The sequence below is a fragment of the Emys orbicularis genome, chromosome 4, assembly GCF_028017835.1.
Source record: "Emys orbicularis isolate rEmyOrb1 chromosome 4, rEmyOrb1.hap1, whole genome shotgun sequence".
In the NCBI taxonomy this organism is placed as follows: domain Eukaryota; kingdom Metazoa; phylum Chordata; order Testudines; family Emydidae; genus Emys; species Emys orbicularis.
The window spans coordinates 29,719,964-29,738,075 of NC_088686.1; the positions used below are offsets into that span (position 1 = coordinate 29,719,964).

At 43.1% G+C, this 18,112-nt stretch overlaps 1 protein-coding gene across 1 annotated transcript in view; it reads left to right on the plus strand.

Moving 5' to 3' along the window:
- LOC135878488 (alpha-1-antitrypsin-like) overlaps positions 1-16,709 on the plus strand; it is a 43,158-nt gene extending 26,449 nt beyond the window's left edge. The window contains exons 2-5 of the mRNA XM_065404169.1: positions 4,998-5,661; positions 10,254-10,527; positions 14,732-14,879; positions 16,524-16,709. Coding sequence (XP_065260241.1) covers positions 4,998-5,661; positions 10,254-10,527; positions 14,732-14,879; positions 16,524-16,709 — 1,272 coding nt within the window. The remainder of the gene's footprint in view (positions 1-4,997; positions 5,662-10,253; positions 10,528-14,731; positions 14,880-16,523) is intronic.
- The last annotated feature ends 1,403 nt before the right edge of the window (positions 16,710-18,112 follow it).

The window sequence follows — 18,112 nt, forward strand, 5'->3', positions numbered from 1 at the left end:
CCCAGCCCTTTAAATCACAGCTGGACCCCCGGGGTAGCGTTAGTGGCGGTGGCGGCAGGGAGTCCCAGGCCCTTTAAATTGCCGCCAGAGCCCAGGGCAGTGCGGGCCGGGCAGAGCTGAAGGGCTGACTGGGGGAGTCTGGCCCAGCCCAGTGGTGTAGCCAGGATCTAAGAGCAGGGGGAGCAAATATAAAAAAGGTGCCCCCCCCTTGGCTCCTCCTCTGGCCACGCCCCCTTGGCTCCTCCTCCGGCTGCGCCCCCACTCCATTGGCTGCCAGCCGCGCTGTGCGGGGCGCCCTGCTGCGCCCCCCCCCCTCCTGCTCCTCCGGCCGCGGCTGCTGGCAGTGCTGTGCAGGCCGCTCTGCTGCAGGGAGCGCGGCTCGGGCGCTCGGGGACGGCTTCCCCAGGCGGGGTGGCAGGGGGTTCCGCGGCAGGCCGGGGCCAGCAGGGCTCGCTCGCGGAGGTGCCGGGGCTCGCCCCGAGCGGGGCTGTTCTCCAGTCCCCTGGGCAGGCTGGGAGCCCGGCGCCGAGCCCGCGGTCACGCTCCCTCCCGTTGGCGCCCAGCGCCATGGTTGCACATCCCCCCAAACTTTGCCTCGGGCCGGGCACAGAGGCGCAACTGGCTCCCAGCCCGCCGCCCGCGCCCTGAGTCCCACGATCCCGCCGCGCCTGGGTGGGAGCTGGCGGCCACTCTCCGCTCCCCTTCCCATACGGCATGGACGGCTCCCTGAACCTCTCCCCCACCCCATGGGCAGCAGCGGCCAACCAGAGGGCGTACCCCACAACCTGGTGGCCTCCATGGCCGTCTAGTGCTGCTCCCTGCCCCCCCTGCTCCTCCGGCCGTGGCAGCGCTGTGCAGGCTGCCCTGCTGTGCCCCCCTCCCCCCGGCTCCTCCGGCCGCGGCTGCTGGCCGCGCTGCGGGCCACCCTGTTATGCCCCCCCCTTCTCCCACTCCCGGGGCGGCCTAGTGACCCCTCCCCTCTCTCCTCCACTCCACCCCCTCCCCCGCCGCGGGTGCACTGAGCCGGGCCGTTCTCAGCGGGGCGGCCGGCAGCACTGAGTCTGAGCCCAGCTCTCCCAAGGCTGCTGCCGAGGCGCCCAGCCTCCTCCCCCCTCACCACTTCTCCCCCCGGCCGCCGGCCCCCCTATCGCCAGGCAGCACGCGCCCAGCCCAGCCCCACTGCCGCACATGCTCCCCCCAGCCCCCCACCGCCGCACGCCCCAGCCCGGCCCGAGCGCTCCGGACCCGAACGGGCGCAGCAGAGCAGGCGCGCGCAGCCCATCCCCACTCTTTACCTGGCCACCTGGCGTGCTCCTCCGGAGGCGCCCACCGCCTCCCCCCTCCATGGCTCCTCCGGCCGTGCTGCCCTTTAGAGAGGAGCAGGCCCCCCCCGCTGGCACCACATAAGGTAACCCCTAAGGCGCCGCTTTTGAAAAATGTGATTGGGGAAGCGGCTGCTTCCCCTGCACCCCACTAGCTACACTACTGGCCCCGTCCCTTCTGCCCAAGGCCCCACCCCTTCTGGGGGCCCAGAGCTGCCTCCCCCCCCCCCCCACACACCTTGGTCAGGACCCCGGCCGCTCTGTGTACTGGTAAGTCCATTAAGTTACTTTCACCCCTACTTGTCGCCCATTCCCAGCTTCTGGCTAACAGAGGCTAGGGACACCATCCCTGTCCATCCTGGCTAATAGCCATTGATGGACCTGTCCTCCATGAATTTATTTAGTTCTTTTTTGAACCCTGTTATAGTCCTGACCTTCACAACATCCTCTGGCAAGGAGTTCCACAGGTTGACTGTGCGTTGTGTGAAAAAATACTTCCTTTTGTTTGTTTTAAACCTGCTGCCTATTAATTTCTTTTGGTGAACCCTAGTTCTTGTGTTATGAGAAGGAATAAATAATACTTCCTTCTTTACTTTCTCCACACCAGTCATGATTTTATAGACCTCTATCATATCCCCCCCTTAGTCGTCTTTTTTCCAAGCTGAAAAGTCCCAGTCTTATTAATCTCTCCTCATATGGCAGCCATTCCATACCCCTAATCATTTTTGTTGCCCTTTTCTGAACCTTTTCCAATTCCAACCTTTTCCAATTCTGAACCTTTTCTAAAGGCTGTTCTGTTTGGCACCTAGATTCCCATGGTCCCTGAGGACCAGTCTTATAACTGGGAACCAGCTGGATGCAGCATCATCCCAGCCATGTCCCCTTTCATCTGGCTACCTGCCCCCTATGTGGTATGGAACCCCTACACCAACCCAGTGCTATCAGAGGAGTTCTCCATTCGGGGGGTGGGGGGGTATCCTCAAGTGGCTCTTTATGCTGGGTTTATGGCTGCTTTGTACCAATGCCTTGGCAGGGCCGAGGATCTTGCTAAATGGTTTAAGCCCTGCTCCAACTAGAACCAAATCAGAGTTTTGCCATTGACATCAACTGGAGCAAGATCATGCCCGATGTACAGTGAACCCACACAACTTCAAATTGTCCCTGTAGATTAAATAGAGCAAACATTATCCTTATGGCATATTGGTTGAAGCACTTAAAGAGTTGTTACAAACCTCATTCAAGGTATTGGATGTAACCTGTTATTTTTGATGGCTCCTTTTGTTTAAACAGAGATGGGAGATTTCAACAATTGAGGTTAGGATGGGTGGTTGATGTAAACATTCAACTGGTTTGAGGGAAACCAGTTCAAAACATCAAGGAGAGTTAGACAATCTTGAGTAATATAAACAGTCACATGTGGGACAAGCATATTCAACAAAATTAGGTGTCCAGTAAAACTAGTTTCACCACTGCTTGCTCTGCCTCATCTCTGAAATTGAGTTCTGAGTCATAGCTCTTAGCTGATGTAATTAGAATTTACTAGTGGGTGCCTTGCTGTATGTTCAGCAGCATAAACAACAGAGCAAGGAGCAGAGCGGACCTAGAGAACACAAGAAGACTCTGTTGATTGCACTGTAAGTAATGTTTTTTCCCTTGGAGAATTATAATCCATGTTCCCTGTGCTACATGCAGGTTGGTTCATGGATAATCAGTTGTGGAATTATTCCATCCACACGCTGGTTGCTTTTGTTCAATCTCAAACTTTTAAAAAAAAAAAAATCTGCGCTACAGAACCTCTTTGTATGGAATAGCTCCTTTCAGATAAACTGTATCTCCAAATGTTTTAAGTAGTTAAATAATACAAGAGTCATGGTACCAAATGTCACGTGTGGCATAAAGAGATTGTATAGTGAATACATTAAAGTGTTATGCCGCAAGTCCAAGGCAGAGGGAGAGAGAAAAGGGAGGCTGATGTAAGTAGGAAAAGATATGATTTAACGTGAGACTTCGAGAGAGGGAGAGAGAGCTGACGAGGCAGAGGATTACTCAAAGGCTTCTGGAGATTGCAGAGCTGGGTAGAGAAGGTTCTTGCACCAGCATTAGAGGAAGTGCCTGGAGGCAGAGTCTGGAAAAGCAGACTGAGAGAGAGAAGCTGGAGTAAGCCTGAAATGCTGTAAGATCAATTAGGACAAATTTAAATGTGTTGCTGACGAGACAGGGGAGTCATGGTGGGTTTGCTATAGGTGTACCTCCTAGCATTCTGAGCTGGCTGGATTTTGGAGAACTGGGGTTTTGATGGAATATGGTGGAGGAAAATGCCATGGGCAAGGTGAGAATTGATGGAGGCAATCAAATTAAGTCAAAGAGAGGTGCCCAGTTCCCATTGAACATCAACATTGGACACATAACTAACTCCCTTTGAAAATCCCAGACACTGTGTTTGTTCATTCAGGGTATTTTATTTTAAAAACATATCCCCTGGATGGAGTGGCTACTGGGCATATTGGGTTTATATATAAGCAAGACTGTTATTTACTTTTTATTTGGTCTGTTGATCAAAACCCAGACACCAAATACTAGCACAGTTTGTGCCCAATTATGTCATTTCAGTATTTAAAGATGCTGTTACCACAGGTACATTGACCCTGACAGTTCCCACACCACTTTGGAAAACCCTCTCCTGTTGTTTTGGTTGCTACTGTCCTTTTCCATTGGTTCTGTTTATTCAGAGTTCCACTATTTGTAATTTCTCAAGATTTTTCCAGTTCAGCCTCATCACCCCCACTATCAGCATCACACTTTCCTCCCTTTTTTATGATCTCTAGGATCTCCTCAGTTCTCCATGATTTTTCAAAAATAATTGTCATTGGTTTGGTACATTCATTAACAATTCCCCTAACACTTTGGTATGCACATCACCTGGACTTGTTGATATGTATATATACACATTTTCTGTGTATTCCCTTACCTATTTGTGTTTTACCAATTGCTAGAGTATATTCACTAAGGTTTTAACAGGTATTAACTGCCCAGAGCAATTTTTTTTCTGCTGTTAATTACAGATTTTTTTAAAAACTTGTTCACCCGTTATGGAACCATAATAATTTTTCACCCATTCCTCAAACATTAGTGGATCTATTTTCTCTCTGGTGTATGTATTTCCCCTCAACACACTTGAGATTGAACAAAGTCATTCTTTGTTCCCCTTTTGCTAACATTAATACTGCTTTCTTTCTGCCTTATCTTCACCTGCAAAATTTAACTGAATATTCTTTGACTCCCTCCCCGTTTCTGTTGCACACCAAATTTCTTTTAACCCTCAGTCCCTCATTGAAAAATGCAAACAAATGGGGAATGACTGATTTCAAATGAATTCTAGCCTACTGCACCTTAATTATGGCGTCTTTTAAGATACTTCAGTCTTCTTCCACATTCATGGATTTTAACATTTCTTCTTTCACAATTCAGTAATATCCCAAAATTTGTTTCCTTGAACTATATTATTGCTAGTACTCGGAACCCTTTTGTCACTGTATTGAATTCAAATAGCCTGTGGTCACTGCTTCCATGCCTCCTCCATAGTATGTTCAGGTTCTTAAACAATTCCTTCCTGTTGGTGAGCATATGTTGAAAATTATTAAGATTTGTAGACCAAATATGTTTTTTTTCTTACAGAATCTTAGAAAAATGAAGTCAATCTTTTACCTGTGTTTTTTGATTGCTGGGATTCATGCTGATATACCTTGCCAACAGAATTCTAGCAACAACAGTCCTGAAAATTACCACGGTGGAAACAGAAACCAAGTAGGTCTAGCAAACGAAAATATGCTGGGTCATAAAGTAGGGAGAAGCATTTGTCAGTTTGCATTTTATTTTTATAAGGAGGCTTCTTCTCAGAGAAACAACAGGAATGTGATCTTTTCTCCCATAAGCATCTCCACTGCCTTTGCAATGCTGACCCTGGGTGCTAAATCAGAGACACTGCAACAGATTCTTAGAGTGTTCCACTTTAAACCAAATGAGATCCAGCAAAGAGAGATACATGAAGGTTTCTGTCAGCTCATGCAATCACTAAACCGCCAGAATGCTAACTTCCAGCTGGATATGGGGAATGTCCTGTTTGTGAAAGACCAGCTGAAACTGCAACAGCAATTTTTAAATGATCTAAAAAACTTTTACAGTGGAGAAGCTTTCCCAGAAAACTTCAAGAATGTCAGACCAACTCAGCAGAAGATCAATAATTACATAGAGAAAAAAACACATGGGAAAATTATCAACCTACTCAATAATCTGGATCCAGCTACTGAAATTCTTCTTCTTAGTTATATTTACCTTAAAGGTAAGACAAAATCATAGGACATCTCGCCTCAGGTCATTTGGCTATCCTTGTGCCAACTCTAGGCTTCACCACTCCCTTTGGAGTACTATTTTTGGAGGGGGAATCACAATCTGCTTCACAATTGGCCTTTTATTCACAGTATTAATTATGAATAGAGCTGGTCAACACATTTTCATTGAAAATAATTTTCTGATTGAAAGTCTTGACTGTTTTTTTAACAAAATTTTGGTGATTCCCCCCCCCCCCCCCATTTTCTGATCAAAGCCAGAGCTGATAAAAAAAATATTAAAAAAGTTAATTTTTTTTCCGATGAAAGGGTATGTAAAATATACATGATTCTGCCCACCCTGAAAATCAAACCGCTATGGAAGTAAAAGTTACATAGATTTGAAGGGTTTAGCCATAAGTTTAGTACAATATCATACATTATAATAATAAGAGGAAAATATTCACTGAAAATAATATAGGAACTAAAACCTTCTACATCGCACATATGAAGGTACAGCTGTCACATATGTTTTAAAATGGATATTTATTTAAAAGTAGAGATGCCCCTAGCCACAATGTTCAATTCCATATCTGAATGAATTCCCAGCACCCCCAATATTTTGCATGTGTAGATCCTGTCTTCCAGTTTAAATCCCTCTCTCTTTAAAATGTTTGCTATGAGTGGATGATTATGCCTTCAGACAAACTGCATTTCTTTTTGATTTTAAAGAAATTGCGAAGAATTACACTTAAAATCCAAACTATTGCTGCTATTGCTTCCACATGGAAAATGAGAATGGGCTAAAATGTTGAATGGTTCAGAGGCTGGGTTTGGTTTGGAGAAGAATCTGAAATTTTAGAAGCTTTTATAAAGTCTGACCTAACGTTTAATGGCTGTCCCATCCTCTGTACTATGTGATTATTCCCCCCGCAGTCCTGATGACTCTTCTCCCTTTTCCACAGTACATTGTAGCTTACATTGAGTTGTTGTCTGAGGATGGAGGTTTGGTGGCATTCTAACTTGCACTGTACTGAGGGTTTCACCGGATGATTTGCTATTCTTCTTGTTTGTCTTGGGGCTTAGATAGTGAGCATGTTCTCCCCCTCCCCCCAAAAAATCCTGCCATTTTACTTGCCCCATAGTCCAGTGAGGAATTATTGTCCAACCCACTGGAAAGGGCAAGCTCTGGGTTTCCTTTTGTCCCTGGAGCATTGTAAAGAATTGCAGAGGCAAGACCTCCTTGAAAAGTGCCCTGCTAAGAGGAAGAGCAGCACAGGCAGATCTGGATTTGGATGGAGGAGGAGGGAAGAATTAATGAATGTCCCCAATATGCAGTCTGTCTGCCAAATTCTGACATCCTTACTCAGCTTTTAACCAAAGCTCTGTATGAAACCAGTAGGAATTTTGTCCAAGTAAGCAGCAAGTAATAGCTGCCTGAGCATATCAGGATTTGGGCCTGTGACTTATCAAAAAATGTTGTGACTCACTATGGAATTTCCCTAAAACATGACAAGGCAATACTTCTGCCGTGTTAAAGAAGAATCCAGGGGCTCTGATCTGACAGTACAAAAATTGGAGACTTCTTTTAACAGACAGACTTACTCTAAAATTACATACATCATGTTTGTGGCTACACTGTTTATGGAGAAACTTACAGTCACAATGTAGTAATTTTCTCCTCTTTAAAGAATAATGCTTTGCATTTTATATCTTGAAAGCCCCATACAAGCATTAATTAATAATAATGACACCCTTAAGTAGTATGTAACTATTATTATGCCAGTTTTATAGCTGAGGAAACAAAGGGTAGAGATGAAATTATTTGCACAAGGCCTCAGAGTGACTCAGGGTTGGAGGAGGGATTAGAATTCCAGAGGACTTTGTTCTCAGTCCAGGGTTTAGTCAACTAGACCAATTTTACCCAGCAGGGTAATCGTGCTGCCCATGTACTTTAATTAAGAAGCAAAGTGTAACTTAGAGTTAGAGCTGATCAGAAAATAGGGATTGGTTTCTGCAGAAAATTTTAATAACTTTTCCAACTTTTAACTGAAATCTCAAATACCAAAATATTTTGGTGTTCAGGGATTCAGTTTTTCCACAAACGTTTCCCCAGAAAGCAGCGATTTTTCATAAAAAAGGTTCTAATCAAAATCCTGATTTTCCATGAAAAATAGATGGAAAATTGTCGACAACTCCTACTTACAGTATCCTCTGTTCTTCGTGACATTTTGTATGATGGCAGACTGCATCCAAAAGCTTATAAATGCAGATTCATTGTCTCTGAATTAGGAAGAGCTGATAAGGCTAGTAGTCATAAAGGAGGCATTTCTGGATGAACTCTGAGGAATTTGCAATCCAGATCCAGATCTGAATTTTGGGGTTTAGGATTAGAGGTGGTCAGGAATTTTCCATCTGTTTTATTTTAAATGGAAAATGCAGTTGCTACAAAATCAAAAATTTCTGTGAAAAATTTTGATTGTTGCCTAAATTTTTTGATTTTTCATCTGAAAAATCTAAATTAAATATTTCATTTTGTGTTGGGTTAACCTGAATCATCAACATTTTGGTTTGTGAAACCAAATCAAAACATTTCATTTCAGATCAATTGCACATTAATCTATGTTTGCCTGAGCTGCCGCAGTGCCTGTGGGAGTTGTAGTCCAGCCAGGGAGCCTAGCCCATAGAGGAGAATTGGGGCACAAGGCACCTGAACTATAGCTCCCATGAGACATTGAAGCAGCTCAAGGGACACAGATTAATTGTAGAACCATCATGAAAAGAAATATTTTGAGGTTCAACATACCAAAATGAAACATTTTGGTTCAAAAATACTAAAACATTTAATTTTGATCAGAAATATAAAAATGAAACATTTCAACAATTCTGGATCTAAATGTTTCAGAACTTTCCATTCTGCTGTTTTTGATATTTTGGCATTGTCTTGATTTGGCAAGAAAACATGCCAGTTTTTAACCAGCTTCACTTGGGACCATCTGTAGTTCGACGAGATTAGTCACTTCAGTAATTCAGTTAAACAAGATTTATTTCGAGCTAATGTAATTGAGGTATTTTTAAGGCTCCCATCACCATATATCTAGGCATTAACACACACTATTTTAGTATCATTAAGGACAGTGTCTGAGGTGGGACTAGAACTCAAGGTATCTTGCCTCTAATTACAAGAAAGGGGTGTATTTTTGGCACTTTATATATATATATATATATATATATATATATATATATGCATTATACAAAGAAAAGGAAGCTATAGATATTAAGCATTATCTACTGGGAACATATAGCATTACAGTGGAAGCATATGAATGCATTCTAATGCTTTGTTTTCAGTCATTCAGTACTTTCTGAAAAATACATCAGTTGGGAAAGTCTAAGCAAAACTGATTAATAGATCAACTGTTTTTTAGTACACAGGGTTGGGAGGACAGGGAACAATTTATTTCCGTATTACAAGAAACATCATTGCAATGTTTTGTTGTTTTTCTAGTTGTTTGTTAACAGCTCTATGGCTGCAGTGGATGAGGGTGAATAGTTGGATTTTGGCTTGGAATTTCTTCTCACTGAGAAGAAGACACTTCTCTGAAAACACTTTGAGTGCTTCAGAAAAGATTGGTTTTGTTTTGACCAAGCTATTAGCTTTTGAAAATCCCATGTTTTCTGCTTGCCCAGTACATTTTGCAAGAGGGTTTTCACCAAGAGGCATGAAAGCTGGAGTAAACATCTCCTGCCACCACATTGGCTGGGTAGCAGACCAACATTTAAAACATCCCCCAAAACCTAATTTGGATGGGAAAAACCATCAGTAGATTGTGCCCTGCTCCCATCTCTAAGAAACACCCTCATCTCAATCTGGTTTAGGTGTGGGACTAGGTAGAGGAGTTTTCAGCTCAACTGATCCCTTTCTTCCATTTGGCTGAAGTCCATAAAAGAGCTCTTGTTCAAGGGGATGGATTTCAGCCAAGTGGAAGAAAGGGATCAGTTGGGCTGAAAACTCCTCTACCTAGTCCCGCACCTAAACCAGACTGAGGTGAGGGGAGGTTGTGAGGGTGTTTCTTAGAGATGGGAGCAGGGCACAGTCTACTTATGACTTTTCCCATCCAAATTAGATTTTGGGGGGTGTTTAAAATGTTGGTCTGCTACCCAGCCAATGTGGTGGCAGGAGATGTTTACTCCAGCTTTCATGCTGCTTGGTGTCACTTGAAAATTGCTACCAGACGTGCAAGATCAACTCATATCCCGTGTTAGGACACCGGGGAATGTATTAAGCCTCCTCCCTGAGAATAGTCTGGCAATTCCTTCTGGCATGAGGAGAGGCATTGGGGTATATGATGGCTATCTAAGTTGAAAGCACCATCCTTTCACTACAGAACAGCTTCTGGGTTTGTTTAAACCACTCCCAACCCAACCCTCTCCATGTGCATATTACAGTTGAGTTATTCTAATTTATACATTTAGGGACAGATCCTCAGTTGGTGTGAATTTGTGTAGCTCTGAAGGCAAATACAGCTACTGCAGTTAATGCCAACTAAGGATGGTTTCTTGTTCCCAGAACATCCACTAACTCTCTCTTTCTTTGAATCATAAGCCACGTGGAATAAAACTTTCAATCCAAAGTACACTAAAGACGGTGACTTCTTTGTGGATAGAAACACAGTTGTTAAAGTCCCTATGATGTTCCGGATGGGCATGTGCAAACATGCCTATGATGACCAGCTGTCTAGCACCGTGGTGCAAATGGATTATAAGGAAGAAAGCATTAAAGCATATTTTATTCTGCCTGATGAAGGACAAATGAGGAAGTTGGAGAATGGCTTGTCATGTGAAAGTCTGCCTAAATGGAGAAAATTACTTTCAGAAAGGTAAAATCTTTCAGCTCTCTACTCTGGTGGCAGGCAGTCCCTTTAGATCAAGGGTGTTGGACAAATTCTTGGGGAAGGATGATTGTATTTTTAACTATGATCCCCTGGCTGTGGTATAGAATTAGGACTAATGTGCTACCCTCAGTGAGGTTAATGTACAAAGATCAAGACTAGAATATGGCCTTTATGTAGTTAACTTTTTTAGTTATTTTCAAGGGCTTGTCTACACATATAGAACTGCACTGATGCAGCTGCACCACTGTAGTGTAGTGAAGACGCTATCTATGCCAAAGGGAGAGCTTTTCCTGTCAGTGTAGGTACTCTAGCTCCCCAAGAGGTGGTAGCTATATATATATATTGATGGGAGAAGCCCTTCTGTCGGCATAGCACTGTTTACACCAGAAATTCAGTCGGTATAACTGTGTCGTTGTAGAGCGATGTAGTTACACTGACATAAGTCTGTAGTGTAGACCAAGCCCAGGACATGTTATCTGTTCAATATCCTACTGTCACATTCTGTATCACTCAATGTGAAAATCTGCTTCCCTTTAGGACCACTGCCATTTCTGCATTTTGTTTCTTTTGCTTCCCTGTGTGCCTTTCTCTGTAGTCTGTTGTTCTCCCTTTATCTCATTTTTTTCCCTTCTGCATTTCCCTCCCTGTGGCAGCTTTCATTTCCAGCCCCCCTGGATTCTCTCTCCTATGCTTTCCCCCATCCCACCTGCTAAGGTGATTATCAATGAAAAAGTTAATGCTAATATTTTAAGTTTCATCATTTGTCTTCAGAATTATCACCCCAGTAAGACTAAAGGAGTGTGTGTGTGTGGGGGGGGAAGAGTTCATGCATCTCAAAGCCATTGTTTCAGGCTGCTGGCAGACCCAAGAAGATGGCACTTCATTTATTACATTCATGTCATATTATCTTTGCAACCATGAGAGCTAGAATTTTAACTCACTTTGAAAGGGCAAAATTTAGGCTCCGGTGCTGAAAACGTGCTTGGCTTCTTGCATGTCTACAGTGGGACTGCTAATGGCCATAAAATTAAGCATGTGCCTGTTGGCGGACTCAGGGCCTTTCATTCTGGAGAGTAAGAATGTGCCACATAAATGCACCAAGCAGGCTGAATGCTTGACAACACTGCCTTAGATTACCAAACCCCAGCTTTAAGACAAGGAATTGAATTAAATTAAATACACAGTTTACAGTTCTTTACGTTGACTAGCTGGCAGAGCCTTTTGAAACTTGGCAACACTTTTTCACAAAATCTTTCACTGAAAAATGTGAACTGTTTTTCATTGAAACTTCAGAAATGTAAAAATTTAATCTAGCTCTACCAAGAGGAGGATCCTTGTGACGAGTGGTGCTGGAACAATTTTTATAGTGGGGATGCTGAAGGCAGAAACCATGTATTTGGGTTGTTATTTTACTACTTCAAGCCAGGGGGTGCGGCAGCACCCCCCACACCGCTAGTTTCAGCCCCAATGCTCATGATTGTTCCTAAAATCAGTACTGGGCAATGAAACAGCTTAACCAAAATGTCAGTGGTGTTATCCCTGTCAAATAAACATGAATTGTGCAAAGAGGAGCCGCCTTAGTATCAGCAGACAAGGAACTAAGCAAAATGTCTTACCTTTTCCCAAACTGGAATAATCTACCTATAAAGCAGCAGTGGGGTTCTATGGTTTGTAGTATAGAAAGACCTCATTATTAGAGACCCCCAACGAGCTGGCTTTGTGTGGACACATTCACTCACTGAAATTCACTGGAGTTTGGCACTCATGCAAACCGATGGCCAGTAAACACCTCCTCTCTCTCCACATAATCTTCAGAGCGGTTGGTTGGTCCATTTTGCATCTTTCGGAGGGTGTAGTAAATCCGTTCACTCCCTAAATCAAACCCACTTAAGGGCCTCCAGGGGAGTAGGCTATCTACCTGTTTTTCTGTTTAGCAGTAATACAGTTGGAACTCCTTGGGTCCTGTTCTCTTTTTGTCACCTTCATGTCAATCTGCAGCCTGATGCCTCCCACCCCACTGCAGTAGTGAAGAGAGTTTCCAAGGGGAGGTCATTTGACTTTCACAAACCCAGCTGAGTTATGCCTGGTTTCAGTGAAAAACTTTTGCACAGTCCCGTTCAATCTATCTGGTCTGAATAAATATATGGAGATAACGTAGAATTGCATGCAGCTGGGAGCAGTGTACTTTCAGGCCATTTCAGTAGGGAAGAAGGGGTGGCCCTATGGTTAAATCTCAAGAGCTCGGGATTCTATTCCTAGGTCAGTCACCAAGTTCCTGTGTGATCTTGTTCAAGTCACTTGACCTCTTTGTGCCTCAGTTTCCCACCCGCAAAATGGGTTGATACCACTCACAGGGGTATTGTGAGAAGTGTTCATTACTGTTGAGATTAGAGTGACCGGACATCCTGATATTAAGGACTTTGTCTTATACTGGCAACTATTATCTCCCTGCCCCCATCCCAATTTTTCACACTTGCTATCTGGTCACCCTGTTGAGATTGTTGGATGGAAGGTGTAGAAGCACGGAGTGTTACCCTTATGTATAGCAAGGGCCCTGTTTAACATGTGGGTAATTTGTTGTGTGTCCCAGTGTCTACTTCTTTCTTCCTGAGGCTGTGTGTGTGCTGCATTCTTCTTTCCCCTCACATTAGCAGTAGATGGGGACAGGTGGAATGGCTTATTCTTTATAATAGGAGGATAAAAATGGCCCAGTGACACTTGCATCATTAATAGGGCAGCAGTCAGCACCTTCTGCCAAAAAAACAGGAAAAGGGACGAGATCAGCAATCAGGAAAGAGTATTGCACCTCCACTAGCACTATTAGTTAGTAACAATCCTAGCATCTAACTTAAGACATGTTCTCACGTGCTATCAAATGGCTAGTGCTTCTCACTGTAGATGCTAGAACTAACTCCAGAAAAACTAGAGACAGTGGGACAGTGAGAGAAAAAAATGCACCAGAAATGCTGAGCATTGACTAGTTTTACAGAAAGCACTGACGTATTCATTTTCCATTAAATTGACTAAATCTTACATAGAGCCAACAATATGATTAATGAACTAGACAGATATGCTTTGTTGTTAGCTTTTATCCTAAATAAATTAGGCACCACACATTCTTCTGCTCTCTTTGGAATCTGTTTTGTTTGTTTTCCCCCCACAGGTTTAATTTAATTGTTAAGCTAAGGCCAACATTTTCAAAAGGGACTCATGAATTTGGGTGCCTCGCTTTTTTGGGTGTCCAGCTAGAGACACCTTAAAAGGGATTGATTTTCAGAGGGTGAATGCTCAGCACTTTCTGAAAATCAGGCACTAGTCGCTTTTGAAAATCTTGGCTAAAGAGCCTTAAGGAGGAAAATTTCCCTAAAAATGGGAATACCTTAGATATCTTAAGGGACACTGGCAACCTACCAGTAATAGGAGCTTGGAAGATGGTCCAGCAGGCTCTGAAGTTTGATTCTGTTTTTAAAGCCTGCTGGACAGTTCTCCTGATTATGGACATTGAGATGAGCTGTCCTGAGGGTTGACCCATAGTCCTTTGAAGTCAATGAGAATCTTCCCATTGACTTCAGTGGGTGTCACTGAATCAGGTTCTTGGTGGGGCAGATAAGGAATCTCCTGGAGGATGGAGAGGAAAAACAAGCTAGGTGAAGGGATAATCCAGATGCTTTGCACTTGTTGAATTCAGGAGCACAGCCTCAGTCTCGTTGTCCTTAGCAATATTACTTAGAGTTTTCCTGAAACTGTCTCTCTATCAGGTCGTTATAGGTCCCATTACCATAGTATCTGAGCACCTCACAGACCTCAATGTATTTATCCTCACGACACCCCTGTGAGGTAGAGCAGTGCTATTATACCTAATTAACAGCTGGGGCGCTAAGGCACAGCGATTTTAAGTGACAGGGAATACAACCCAGGTCTACCATGTTCCAGGGTAGCACCTTAGCTATGAGCCATCCTTCCTCCTAATCCAAGCTTCCAATATCACTTCTCAGAAACCTTCTGTTCCCCACCAGAGGAAATCTGTCATGGATCTTCAGTCAAATCTTCTCTATGGGCTAGTGGAAACAATGCAAACAAATTTCTCAGTAATCACCACAGCATGTTATGTTGTCAGGAATGAGCCTGTCCTGCACTGTGACATCTGATTGAAATGTTTTACCATTTTCTTGCATTTCTCTTTGGACAGCTCAACCAATTTATATCTGCCAAGATTCTCCATTCATGACAAATTTGAATTAAAACAAATTCTTTATAGAATGGGCATCAGAAATGTATTCACTAATGAAGCTGACCTGTCTGGAATTACTGGGCAGCCCAGGCACAGGATTTCAGAGGTAAGTTAGGTTTCTTTCTGTTTAAAGGATCCATGGTAACTGATATTTAAAAACATTTCTTTACAAATGTTTCCTACGGGAAACACACATAAAAGGGCTTTGCTCTGTATGAGAAGCAGGGACTGAGGGATGGGATATTCAGCCCAAACTAGCTAGGTTGCCTCTGCAGTTGTATCACAGCAAGTTACAGCATGTACAACATTTTGGCCCAGCAGAGTTTTACAGTGCAGGGTGCCACTTTACTGACCACACACTTGAACAAATCTCTCTCTCCCTTCCCCCACTTCCCAGAGAAGACCCCACGGCCATCTTTCCCTTGATATGAAAGGGGGGGCAAAGTGCTGTTTTTCAGAGCTTCCATTGCTGCTGCTGCCTGTGCATAGCTGCCTTTGCCCCTCCCGTTATTAAAAACAGTGGGTTCAATTCTGTAAGGTGCTATGAACAGCTGGGCAAAAACCAGGTTCTTTGGATTACTGGCAATTCTGAAAATTCAGGGGAAAAACATCATTTCAGGTCAAACTGACAACAACATTTTTGAGAAAGCAAGAAGTCAGAAATAATTGTTCTGGTTTGACTGAAACATTTCACTCAACCAGATATGAAACCTTTTGTTTCTCTTTTCAGCATTTTAATTAAAAAAAAATCAAAGGGAATTTTGAAACAAAAAAGCCATTTTGAATTGAAAAAATCAAAACATTTTGATTTTTTGATTTTTTAGAAAATCTTTTTAAACACACACAACTTGTCAAAATTGGCATGCATTTGCAAACTATTTCAGTGTCACCAAATCTGCATTTTTCACTGAAAAAAGTTTTGGTCCAAAAATTTCTCCCAGTTTGAGAAGCACCCTTAGCTCCTGTTGGCTTCAGTGCCAGTCCCTTGCAGACCATTACAGTTCAACCCATGTTCAGTTCATACGGATTGTCAGTCTGAGAGCCTTACAATTATACCTTACCTGCAGGGTACATTCCATTAGTTAACACTGAACTCCTGTTAAAAAACAATACAGAAACCCTGAACCACCCACAAATGAACAGATGTAATCTAATGAATCCAGTCTATAAATGTCTCTCAGTGAGGTAAGGACAAGCTTGTGCCCTTTTCTGCCCCAAACCCATTTTATCTATCCAACTTCTGATGCTGTTATCATACAAGACATGTGCAAGGAAAGCAATCTGTACCCCTCAAATCTATTTTCTGTCCACTCTTCATTGTTCTCACTTATGAACTATTATTACTCCACTATATAAATTTGCCAAAGACAACTGGGTGTACTTCTGCTCTCACATTAGTTTTACACTAGTGTAACCCCACTGACTTCAGTGAAGTTGCTCCTGATTTACATTGGTGTAAGCGAGAGGAGAATCGGGGCCAGTGCTTGCGATAGTAGTATGAAATAGTGACTATGAGAATGTCTTCTTTTAAGGATGAGGCGATTTTGATTCATGCAGATCATTGATTTTTCTCACTGGGTTTGCAGTTGCCCCTTTGGTTTGTGGTGTTCACTCACACCTGTTGCTCTGTTGCTCATTCTTTAGCAGTTATTTCTCTCAGCACTTTTGGTTTAAAAACAATCAAGCTCATATTCAGAACGCTGCTTACAGCCCACACCTGGAACGGTAATGTTTGTTGATTTCCTTGTAGGCTATCCATCAGGCCATGGTGAATGTGGATGAGAATGGCACTGAAGCTTCGGCAGCCTCTACTATGGAAATAGTGCCAATGTCTACGCCTACTAACATTACATTCAACAGACCCTTCCTGGTGGTGATAATTAGCAATGATACCATACTTTTTATGGGCAAAATCACGAACCCTGTGGAACAATAGTTACTAAAGTTCTGTATGCATTAACTATGAGTAATTGACCACCACTATTAAATAAAGAAACATTTTGACCTAATCAGCGTAGAGATGGCTTTAGAGGCCACCTTTTCCCTTGTAGTGTTGTATATTTTGCTTCACAACTGAGACCTTTAATAGATTTTAAATCACCATCACTACAGATTTGTTTGAGTTTGCATTTAAAAACAAAGAAAAGAAAAGGAATTCGAGTTCAGGCAGAACTGTCAGCAGAGGTGAAAAGAGAAAATCCTTTGTAATGCTGAAAGCAGCAAAACATTTTCTGGAAAGTGAGGATCAGAAAAGATGTTGAGATTACTAACCTATGCCTGCTGCACCCCTCCTGTCCACCTCCTCACCATGTAAATTACATTTGTTTTGAATGCTCACTGACTGCCAAATTAGTCCGTTACACTTCTTTACCACTTACATCCGTTTTCTCACCAACCTGAGGCTCAGTCTAACAGATACCTATTAACAAATGTAGTGCTTACAACCCTGAGTGGCCCCAATGCTGTCAATGAGTCTGATAAACCATTGCCCCGTGGCCCCTTTGTGCCACCCAGGCGGGTGAAAAGGGATCATAGAGAAGGTGTAAGGTCTCCCTGGTGAAGAACATTGACGCCTCTGTATTGACCATTCTAGGGTAGGACAGAGGCATAGCAGAATTGGGCCAGAGGAAGGAAGTGGCAGATCAGAATGGGAGGAGGTGTGACCGGAGTAGAACTGTGCCCCAGCAATTCTGAATCCTTGAAGTGGCTTCTGTGCAACACTGAATCAAAGTTCAGTTTAGGTCAGCCCTGTGCCGGGGCCCAAGTCAAGTTTTGGAAGCTCCCAAATAGGGAAAATGGCTTGTGTTTCCCCAATGTCCCTGTGTCAGTATTTTTGACAATATAGGATTAATCTAACCCAGTGGAACCACTCATAGTAGTAAACATCACTCTAGTAGTAAATGTTTGCAGGATCCATCACTTACAGCCTATCTGTAACTTATACCGCGTTTTACATAACTACATGTTTTGGCTGTGGTGTCTTGAAGTGTGCCCTGTCTATTCCCAGATTGTACCTTCACAGAATATCTGCACTCAGCTCAACACCTGCTTTATATTTTAATATAGTCACAGTTGTATAGGATTTCTCTTTAGTGTTAGGATACAAAGGGTTCCAAGCTCACTTATACTACAGATGCTTATTTATATATTTTTCTTACCCAAAATTTACCTGCATACCATTTTACTCTTTTTTCAGAAGATCTATCAATATTTTTTCTCATATATTCATGCTGATGGTATATTTTCTGACCTCTAGTGGCAGAAGAGGTAAATTACTGAGTGATTCTGTTAATGGGTATTCTATGTTATGATTTCCAGTCTTTATGTTTGACCTTGAAA